Source organism: Rousettus aegyptiacus, unplaced genomic scaffold (assembly GCF_014176215.1).
Source record: "Rousettus aegyptiacus isolate mRouAeg1 unplaced genomic scaffold, mRouAeg1.p scaffold_m13_p_18, whole genome shotgun sequence".
Classification (NCBI taxonomy): domain Eukaryota; kingdom Metazoa; phylum Chordata; class Mammalia; order Chiroptera; family Pteropodidae; genus Rousettus; species Rousettus aegyptiacus.
The window spans coordinates 15,724,110-15,734,657 of record NW_023416293.1 but is presented as its reverse complement, the minus strand read 5'-3'; the positions used below and the strand labels follow the sequence as shown (position 1 = coordinate 15,734,657).

The 10,548-nt window shown below is 71.9% G+C and overlaps 1 protein-coding gene across 2 annotated transcripts; it reads left to right on the top strand.

Annotated features, from left to right (window-relative positions):
* The first annotated feature begins 239 nt into the window (after positions 1–239).
* Positions 240–6,983, top strand: AGT (angiotensinogen). 2 transcript variants are annotated; one of them, XM_036235559.1, is made up of 5 exons: positions 240–309; positions 2,300–3,138; positions 4,901–5,168; positions 5,820–5,964; positions 6,395–6,983. In XM_036235559.1, the coding sequence occupies exons 2-5, from the start codon at positions 2,334–2,336 to the stop codon at positions 6,584–6,586; spliced, it is 1,410 nt and encodes a 469-aa protein (XP_036091452.1). In that variant the 5' UTR covers positions 240–309; positions 2,300–2,333; the 3' UTR covers positions 6,587–6,983. The 2 variants fall into 2 exon arrangements, with proteins under 2 accessions (XP_036091452.1, XP_036091453.1); XM_036235560.1 differs by having other exon boundaries at positions 275–309; positions 2,157–3,138.
* The last annotated feature ends 3,565 nt before the right edge of the window (positions 6,984–10,548 follow it).

Below are 10,548 nucleotides of genomic sequence, written 5' to 3'. Positions count from 1 at the left end.
GTCAGCCACCCACAGGGGACGCCTGTGTGTCCGGGAACTGAGGCCCCGGGCAGGGGGCATCAGTGAATGTGTAACTCAACCCTGGCCGGCCGTTCTGCCCCAGGCCGAGCGCGCATCGATCACCCTGCCGTTCTGGAAGTTGTCCCTGGCCGGCTGCCTGAGGCCCCCACCCCGTGGTGACGTAACCCCTCCCCCCGGCCCCGGTACAGAGCGGTCTGGGCCTGGCTCCATCCCCGCCCCTCAGATATAAGCAGGGCTTCGCGGCTGGCCGAGGGAGAGGCCGCCCTTATCCTGGGACTGGAGCAGGAGGTAAGCGGGAGCCCTCCAGCCTGTCCCCGGCCTGCACCCCCACCCCCAGCCCCTCTCGCGGCTTAGAGGCTGGGGGCTCCGTGGGGGAGGGGCGGGGAGACGGGTTGGGGGGCAGTGGCTAACCAGACCCAGGGGCCAGGAGCCAGGGGACAGTGGTGACCTGTGCTGCAGGGGACGTCACTACCAGAGACTCAGAAGGTGCCGTTTCCTCTGGTCAAGCCGGAGTCCTGACCCGGGCTGCCCCCTCCCCGCCACCACCCTGTCCTAGCAGATGGCCTGCTTCTCCCCGGGGTGGGCAGGGTGGCCGGTCCTCAGGAGCTGGCATGGTGGCTGAGTCGCGGTGGCCGAGAGTCCAGCCAGAAGCAGCAGCGGGGCTGGTCGTGGAGCTGGGGGGAGGGCCAGGCTCGGCGAGACCAGGACTGTGTCCCCACGGGGTAGTGGCGAGCTGTGGCCCGTCCCCCTGCACCCCGTCACCCTGCACCCTGTCACCCTGCACTCCAACTCCCTGTTCCCCGTCTCTGCACCCCATCTCCCTGCACCCCAAACTCCTTCCACGCCCGTCTCCCTGCACCCCGCCTGTGCAGCCCATCTCCCCGCACCCCCGTCTTCCTGAACCCCAATTCCCTGCATCCCCGTGTCCCTGAACCTCAACTCCCTACACCCGTCTCCCAGCATCCCTGTCACCCTGAAACCCTGGCACTCTGCACCTGAACTCCCTGTACTCCGTCTTCCTACACCCCATCTCCCTGCACCCCTGTCTCCCTGCACCCCCGTCTCCCTGCACCCCTGTCTCCCTGCACCCCCTGTGGGTGGCGAGCTGGGGTCCCCGGGCTTGGGGTCCCGGGCCCTGCAGCCAGGCCCCGCACACCCCGGGCTCGGTCTGCTCCTCCGTGACGCGGGACCAGCAGCGTCCCGGCCTCCCCTGCTCGTGGGCCCCGGCGTGAATTCAGAGCTTCCAGACCCACAGGGAGACGAGGGCGGGCTGACCCTTCCGCTGGGGAGGCGGCGGGGGTCGTGCGCACGTGTCCGGGGGCCGCGTCGGGGGCTCTGGCCCTGGACCCTGGTTCTGCCTCGCTGGCCACGTGACCTGGAGCAAGTCGCGGAACCCCAACGTCCCCCTAATTAGTTCATTTAGCCGGTCCTTGTCCAGCAGCTGCTGCGCCCCGCGCCTCGGGGCGGGTCGTGGTGCATACGTGTCCAGAGCCCCGCTGTCCCCTGTCGTGGGGTTTGCGGTCACACGGGAGGCTGGCACTGAACGCTAAACAGGACAGACATGGGGGAGGGTGACGGGTGACCGGGCCGTGGGATCGGGGACGGGGAGCGGGGCGAGTGGGTTCGGGGTGCCGGGGTGCCGGCCGGGCGCCTGTCACGGGGGCTGGCTGGCCGGACGCTCTAAGCGTGGGACAGTGGCCGGCAGGGGCGCGCGCCATGTGGCTGTGAGCTGCCCCCCCCCCAGGTTCCACTCCTCACAGAGCCCGGGCAGCAGCGGGGGCGCGGAGGAGGGGGGAGGGAGGGGAGCGCCCCCTCCTGGGCTGAGACCCCGCCCAGGCGGCAGCCAATCGCGGCTAAGGGCAAACAGCAGGGCCTGGAAAACATCCGCGAAGTTGCTTCACAGAGTCCGTGCCCCGTGGGGTGCGAGGCAGGAGGGGCTTGTTTACCCCGGGGCCGGGGCCGGGCTGCGCCGGCTCTGCTCCCCCGGCGTCTCCCCGAAGGCTCTGCCCTCTGTGTGAGGGGACAGGGAGGGATGTTCGCACCACTGTAAAAATTAAACAAAACAAAAAACAAAACCAGCCCCCGAGGAACCCTGCAAACTGCGCCCCGTGGCCGGCCGTGTGTCCTGCCTCTGGGTCGCAGAGTGTTTTCCCTGGAAGCCGGTGCTGCACCCCGAAATCTGTCGACGGGTGGGCTGGTCCAGGCCCTGGGGGGCAGGCGAGAGCCGGCCGGCCAGACCTCCGCGGGAGGCACTTCTCACCTTCGCAAACCGTTCCAGGCCACGCGGAAGGAGCTGCCCCGTCCAGTCCGAGATGAGCCCCGCAGGAGCGAGCCTCGGGGCCGCCGCCCTCTGTGTCCTGGCCTGGGCCGGCCTGGCCGCTGGTGACCGGGTGTACATACACCCCTTCCACCTCCTCGCCTACAGCAAGAGCAGCTGCGAGCGGCTGGAGGCGCCCACGGCAGAGCCCGCCCGGCCCCCGAGCCTCGCGCCGGCCCCCATCCAGGCCGGGGCGCCCGCCGTGGACGAGGCGGAGCTGCGGCGACAGCTGGCGCTGGCCGCGCGGCAGCCGGAGGACGGCGACCAGGCGCGGGTGGCCGCCGTGGGCATGCTGCTCGGCTTCCTGGGCGCCCGCCTGCAGAAGGCGCGGGGCGCGCCGGGCGGGGCCGTGCTCTCCCCCACGGCCGCCTTCGGCACGCTGGCCTCCTTCTACCTGGGCGCCTCGGGCCCCACGGCCGGCAGGCTGCAGGCCTTCCTGGGGGTCCCCGGGGAGGGCCGGAGCTGCACGTCCCGGCTGGACGGCCGCAAGGTGCTGGCTGCGCTGCAGACGGCCCAGGGCCTCCTGGTGGCCCGGGGCGGGGCCCGGCTGCTCCTGTCCACCGTGCTGGGCATCTTCACGGCGCCCGGCCTGCGCCTGAAGCGGCCGTTCGTGCAGGGCCTGGCCCACTTCGCGCCCGTCACCCTCCCGCGCGCCCTGGACCTGGCCACCGACCCAGGCCTCGCTGCTGAGAAGATCAACAGGTTCATGGAGGCCGCGACCGGCTGGGGCCTGGGCAGCCCCGTGACGAGGGTCAGCCCAGACAGCACCCTGCTCTTCGACGCCTACATCCACTTCCAAGGTAAGCCACCTTCTGGAGGGCGGGCCCCCCCCCCCCCGGACTTCAGGCCCAGCTGAGCGGGCCTCGGAGCGGGGCGGCGGGTGGGCGTGAGGAGGTGGCTGGGGCCGCCCTCGAGGAGGAGGGGCCCGCGGGGCTCCTCGGCTGGGCACCCGCCCGCTGCCCGCCGGTGGCTGCGTGCTGTGTCCTTTTGTCCTTGGCTTCGGTCCCCCGTAATGCAGCGAGATGTCGCCGTCTTGGTTACGGGAAGACAGAGGCTCGAGGAACGAAGTGACTTGCCGAGGTGGCCCCGCCACGAGCCGGGGTCCCGGGCCCCACGGCCTAGCCGCCGCTCGGAAGGGCTGGGGTCCTGTGTCTCGAGGTCACTACCCCGCGTAAAACACCCCATTAGCTTGCTAAGGTCGCTTCCGGGGTGACGGTTACCACCAGCAAATAGCTGTGAGGATTCAGCGTCCGCGAGACTCTGAGCTGGCGTCTCGGGGGACCGGGCAGGACGGGGGTGCAGGCCCAGTCCGGCAGGTTAAAGTTCAGGGTCCCAGAGCCCGCGGCGCATGGCTGGACGCAGCCTGCAGAAGTGCCCGGGCCGGGGAGGCTCAGGGCACTCGGAGGGGACACTGGGGTGTGGACAGAGGCCGGGGGACGGCCGGGGCGGGAGCGGCTCTGCGTGGCCTGAACCCAGATGGGCCCCGGCGCCCGTGGAAGGCAGGGCTGGAAACCCCGGCGCCCGTGGAAGGCAGGGCTGGAAACCCCGGCGCCCGTGGAAGGCAGGGCTGGAAACCCCGGCGCCCGTGGAAGGCAGGGCTGGAAACCCGGGGGGACCGGAGCGAGAGACACCACGCTGCCGGGCGGGTCGGAGGCCCTCGGTGGCCAGAGCCCCGTGGGCAAGCGTCCTGCCCACAGGGCGTCCTGGGGGCCTGTGCTCGGTGCGGGGCAGGCATGAGCGCCCCGGGAGGCTTTGCCAGGGGCCCAGCGAGCTTTCCCGGGAAGCCGCGCGGAGGGGCTGGCCCGTGATTGACGGGCGGGCGGGGTGGGGCCTGTCAGGGCCACAAATGTGGCTCCATCAGGTGTGCGGCCTCGCGGGGACAGAAGCCCCGTGGGCCAGCCTCGGAACGACAGAGCTGGGGAGGGCTCCATGGTGGCTTCCTCGCTCTGGTCGGATGCTGGGCGTCTGTCGCCGCGTAGGGCGCGGACCCCGGGGCCTTTGGCCGCAGGACGGAGAGGACAGAGCCGGCTGCTCGGGTCCCGGGTCCTGGCACAGACGGCCCGGAGCGGCCACGGCGCAGGCGTGGTCTGCGTCCCCAAGCGGGGAGAGCTCGTGGAGACGGTCGTGCCCACGAGGGCAGAGCCGGAGCCCCCGGGGTCACGAATGGGGCCTCGCTCTGGGAAAGCGCCTGTCCACGGGGCCCCGTGTGCCAGAGCGGGACAGGAAGCAGGTGGGACTTGGGGACAGGCGAGCCAGGCCCGGGACGCCGCCGTGCGGCCCTCTGGCCTCGGCCCTGGCCGTCCCCGCCCTGGCCTCGGGCAGTGGGGACGCGGCCGCTCACGCCCAGCCCGGCGTGTCCGAGCGTGGAAGGGCAGCCGAGCGGCAGCGCCGAGGCCTCCGGGACCGCGGCCTTGGGGGGGGGGGGCCATGCACAGCGGGGTGTGTCCACTAGCGAGGCGGGGTAGGAGGCGCCTGGGGCCCCCCGAGCTTCGGGCGCCCTCTGCTCGGCGCCCGGTCCCGGGGTCCCGTCTGTGACGCGCCCTGCGCCCCCCGCTGGTCCAGCGCAGATGAAGGGCTTCGCCCTGCTGGCTGGGCGCCGGGACTTCTGGGTGGACAACGCCACCTCGGTGCCCGTGCCCATGCTGTCGAGCACGGGCACCTTCCAGCACTGGAGTGACGCCCACGGCAACCTGTCGGTGACCCGGGTGCCGCTCAGCGACAACGTCCACCTGCTGCTGGTCCAGCCCCACCACGCCTCGGACCTGCCGCGGGCCGAGGCCCTCGCCTTCCAGTACGACCTCCTGTCGTGGACCAAGAACCTGTCTCCCAGGTGAGGGGGGCGGGGATGCCGGGGGCCGGGGGGGGGGGGACACCCCGGGGCCCTCCTGCCCAGGGCGGGCGCACTGCGGGGCCCTCGCGAGACCTGCCTGGGGCGGGAGACCTGCTTCTCCCGTCGCCGCCAGAGCCTTTCCTTGTCCCGAACTGCCACTGTCCCCGCTGAGCACGCCCCCCCGCCGCCCTGGCCCCCCCCCTCCTGCTCCGTGTGCCTGTGAACCTGGCCCTAGGGCCCTCGTGCGGGGACTCGCGCAGCACTTGTCACTTTGCCGCGGGCTCGTTTCCCTCCCCGAACGTCCTCGAGGCGGCCCGTGTGGCCGCCTGCGCCAGACGCCTCTCTTCCCGACACCGACGTCCCTTTGCGTGGACGGACCGCATTTCACTCGCCCGTCTACCCACCGATGGACACTGGGGGCGCCCCCCTTTGGCTGCTGTGCCGCCAGCTCGGGCGGAGTCGCTGTGTCCTTGGGGACACACGTGGGCTCTCGGGAGGCCGGAGGGGGCTGTGCCGAAGGCCGACGTCGTCAGTCACGTGACGTGCGGGGCTCGGACGACCCTGCCTCCCCCGGCTCCTTCACGCCCTGCCTGGGTGGCCCAGGCCTCACGGGGGCCACTGGGGCCTCCCTGACGGCACGCTGTCCCCCAGGACCATGCGCCTGACCATGCCCCAGCTGGTGCTGCGAGACTCTTACGACCTGCAGGACCTGCTCGCCCAGGCCAAGGTGCCCACGCTGCTGGGCACCGAGGCCACCCTGGGTGGAATCAGCGATGGCAAGCTCAGGGTCGGACAGGTACCGTGCGGCCGAGCTGTCTGTGCGTCCGTGGGGCGGGAGCTGTGGAGAGAGGGCGTGGCTGGGCGGTGTGAGCAGGTGGGGAGGTGCCCGGAGCCCAGGGGCTTCCAGAGCAGGTGGGGCCTTCCCGGGTTGGCACTAGGCCGGCAGAGTCGGCGCCCCAAACTGGGGCCACCCTGGGGAACACCTGCTCAGCGGTGACGAGGGCCTGGGCGCTGTGCGGCTGGGGGAGCCGGTCCCCCCCTCCCGGCCCAGAGACCATGGGGGGGGGGGGCCGTGTGCTGAACGGGGCAGGACCCAGCACCGGCGGGCGCGGCGGAGGGGTCAGCAGGTGCAGGGGCACGAGGCGGCCCCAGGGCCACGGGCGAGGGTCCCCGCGGGCCGGCGACGCGCCCGGCCCACCCCTCCAGCCACGCCCTCCGCTTCGCAGGTGCTGAACAGCATCCTGTTCGAGCTCAAACCCGACGCGGAGGAGCCGCCCATGGATTCTGCCCGCCAGGCGGCGGGCCCCGAGACCTTGGACGTGACCCTGGACAGCCCCTTCCTGTTTGCCGTGTACGAGCAGGACTCCACTGCCGTCCACTTCGTGGGCCGCGTGACCGACCCGCGGAGCGGCGCGTGAGCCGCGGGCGAGGGCAGCAGGCGCGGCCCAAGAACCCGCCCGCGCGTCTCCCACGCCCCCCGCGACCCGGCTCGGGCTGGGCAGAGGCCGCGGCCTCAGGCGAGTCCCGGGGACGCGGGGGCCCGGCCAGCGTCTCGCCCGGGACGGCCGTTCTGGACGGCGTGCGCACAGGCCAGCGTGTGTCCTCTGTCACCGAGGACGAGTCGGCTCGACCGCGAGCACGTGCGCCCCGCCCCGCCCGCGTCGGGGTTCGGCGTACCGCGTGGGCCCGCGCCTGCCCGTGCTGCCCCCGGAGCCCGCGCCACGGCGACTTCCGAAGCCGCAGGACGCGGAACGTGCGTAGACGAATGTCGCGCCGGGTCATCCTGCTGTCAATAAACGTCCCCGCAAAAAGCGAGACTGTCTTCCCTTCGCACGCCCCTTCCGCCCGCCCGGTCCCGCCCGGTGGGATCGGGCCCCGCCCACCCCCTAAACCTCGGCCGGGGCCTGAGGGGCGAGGGGCGGGGAACCGCAGGCCTGCACCTGCCAGAACAGGACTGCGGGACTGCACGAACTCGCCGGAACTCAGCTGGAACTCGGGGCCACGGGCGGAACTGGGGAGCAGCCGGAGGGAGTGGGGACGGGCGGCTTCCGGGGTGCCCGAGCGCTCCCGGAAGTGGCTGCATGGGCTTCGGCGGGAGAGTCCGCTTTCTGTGGGGCCCACGGCCCGTGCGGAATGGGGGGTGGGGCCCGCCGGAGGCCCAGGCCGCAGAGGACAGCGGTGACGTCGCCCAAACCTCAGCTCAGCCCCTCACTCCCGAGCGTGGGAGGCGCCTCCCCTGGCTTTGGCGCAGGGCATGGCCGGCCCTCCCGCCTCTGCGGGGTCACGGGCCTGACGGGGGCTCGTGCTCTGCCATGCCAGGCACGCGGGGGCAGCGTGTGGCTCTGGGGGGGCAGCACGCGGGAGCTGGACCCCAGCAGGGAGCCCAGCCCCAGCTCCCACGGCTGTGTGGCCACGAGCCACTTCCCTGTCGGCCCCCGACCCGCGGGAGATGCTCCGGAGGACAAACGCACAGCAGCGCCTCCCATCCACGGCACTCGGGCCGTCACGGGGTCCTGACGTCCGCCCTGTCCATGCGTCCACCTCCAGAAGGCCTGGCAGGCGCCCCCAGTGGCGGGGGCAGCGCTGCCTGGTGCAGCCGGGGCAAGGAAATGTGTTTCCGACCCCGTGTGCGGGAGCGGCTGGCTCTGGGCTGCTGGCGACTCCACCTGGCGGGCAGTGGGCAGCGGGGGCTTCGGCCGTCGCTAGGAAACGCCGCCAGCCGGCAGTGGCTCTGCCCCCAGCTGCTTTCGTAAGCGGGAATCCGGGTCAGGACGCCGCAAGGACACGGAATCCTGGCATTTCGGGGATCCCGCCACACAAAATCATCAATTCCGGGGGTTTGTTTCTCACAAACATTCTTCATGGAACTGTGGGTCCCGCAGGTGCAAAGTGCTCGCCCGGCCGCCCAGACGGTAGTCCAGTGACCTCAACACGGTGACAGCCGGGGACGTGCCCCATGGCCACCGAGGACAGTCGGACCCCAGGTCCTTCACCGAGCGTTGAGGCCGGGAGGACTTCTGATCGCTGCTGCTTGTTGGGCAGCGAGACCCCAGCTGGGCGGCCGTGAGGCGCCGCAGATCTTCCCGCCTCGGGTCCAGGTGGGGACGGCTCTGCGTCTGCCACTGACCGCGTGTGGTGACGGCTGCCGGCCCCGGGACGCCCCGGCCGCGGGCCGGAACCCCGGCCCCTCGAGCCTCACCACCGTGACGGGCCGCGCATGCCGACCGCTCTGGGGCAGCGTCCTGCGGGCGTGGAGGTCACGCTGTGTGACGTTTTCCCTGACCCACTCTTGTAACGCAGGCTCAGGCTTCTAGCAAAACCGAGTGTGACGCCCAGAGACCCACGAGCCCCGCCCCACGCGCAGCCCCCAACACCCCCAGGCGCCGCGTCTGTCACGTCCACAGGCCTCAGGGACGCGTCACTGTCACCGAGTCCGTTTAGGTGACGGTCACTCGCTGCTGCGCTTCCCGCGGGTCTGAACACACACGACGTGACGTGTGTCCGCCACCGAGCGCCACAGTGCGGGCCTCACTGCCCCGAACCCCTGCACCCCGGTTGTCTCCCCCCAACCCCGCCACCACCGGTCCCGTTACCGTCCCCATGGCCTGCCTCTCCCAGGTCACGCCGTTGGGTCTTGGATCGGCTTCTGTCCCTCGGAATCACACAAAAGGTCCCCGGCAGCTCTGTGTGGTTGGCAGATCGCTTTGGCACTGACCAGCACTGTCATCAGAAGGACCTGTTACCCTATCGCCAAACGAAGGGCCCCGGGCTGCCCCGGCTCTGGCGGCTGATGTGGGGGGCCTGGCTGTCCCCAGCTCTGGGGGCTTTGACGGGGCGGGGGGGCCTGGCTGTTCCCAGTTCTGGAGGCTTTGACGGGGGGGGGGGGCCCTGGCTGTCCCCAGCTCTGGGGGCTGTGACGGGCGCTGTAAATGCTCCGTGGGTGGCTTTGCGTGTGCGGCCTCCGCATGTGAGCCACATCTCAGGAGGAGCGGGTGCTCTGGGCGGCTCTGGGTGACCCGCGGACATGGAGCTGCGTGCTGGGCCACGTAGCCGTGTGTCCGAGCCCAGGTCACCTCGATCTTCCGCTGAGTTATCCAGAAAGGGTCGGGTGGCCCGAGCTTTGCCTAAGTGCTGACGCAGGCCCCGACCAGCCCGTCTCGGCGGACTGGGCTCCACTTCGCGCCACATCCTCCTGGGCTTCGCCGTGGCCCGTGTCAGTGCTGGGCCGTCCTGGCTGGCGGGACGTGCGCTCTTCCCAGGCCCTCGGAGCTCCGAGGACGGTCCCCACCGCTGCTCTCCTGGCCCCGACGGCCTCCCCGCCCGGTGCCGAGCAGGGTTCGGCTGCCCGAACCGTGCCGAGCCGCCCTCCGCAGACACCCCGTTCCGCCCCTACGTTCCGGTGTCCTCGGTCTCCGACTCCAACACGTCACTCAGGGAGGTGGCCGGCTCTGCACCCCGCAGGATGCCGGGCGGCCCCGGGACCCGCCTGACCCGCCGGCTGCTCTGGGATCCCGTGCCGTGTGCCCCAGCGTCTCGTCAGCTGCGTGAGGTGGGGGCACATGGGTCCTCCGATGACACGAGAAACGTCACCGCCCAAACGCCAGCTCCTGGGGCCCACAGCCCCACACGCACGCGGCATCAGGGCAGCAAAGAGGGGAGGCTCCAGCCCGGCCCGCGACGCCCCCGGAAGTGGAAACGAACCGAGAGCAGTTGGGACGGGGGCGGGGGCCTCCTGCAGGCAAACGGAGGTGGTGGTTTGCCGCCCGGTGCTCGCGGTTCTGCGGCCCGGTGTCGCAGACTCTGCTGCGTTGCCTTGGCAACAGTCCTTCGAGACATGGGGCTGCTCTGGCCCCACCCGAGGGTCATGTGTCCTGTTTTCACGCCGAGGCTGGAGGAGCCCCTTGGGGACAGCAGCTCCACCCCCCGTAAACCGGCTGCTCACTCTGCTGTTGACAAGGGATCGGCGTCCGCCTCCTGAGCAGGAAAAGGCCCCGGCACCTCTGGGGCTGCGTCGGGGGACAGAGGGACGGCCCCCGGGGCTTCGCGGGGCCCCCTGTGCTGCCCGTCCCCGCAGCTCTGCCCCGGGCCCCCCAATGCCGACCCGCTGCCCGCCCCGGGCACTGGCTTCCCCTGCTCCCTCGCGAGCCCACCTTCGCACGAGGAGGCGCACACCCGCCTCCCTGTCACCCTCGGGGCGACGGGGCAGAGGGCGCCCGCACCGGCACACGGCCGGCTGCACTGCGACACCGCCCGGCGGGCAGCTGCGGCAGGGCCGCCCGTCCCCGTCCGCGACGGGCTGCACACATCCGACGGAGCTTCTGGGCTGGACGGGGCCCGAGAGACCCGAGGGTCGCCGGCCCGCAAAGAAAGGGCGGCGCGC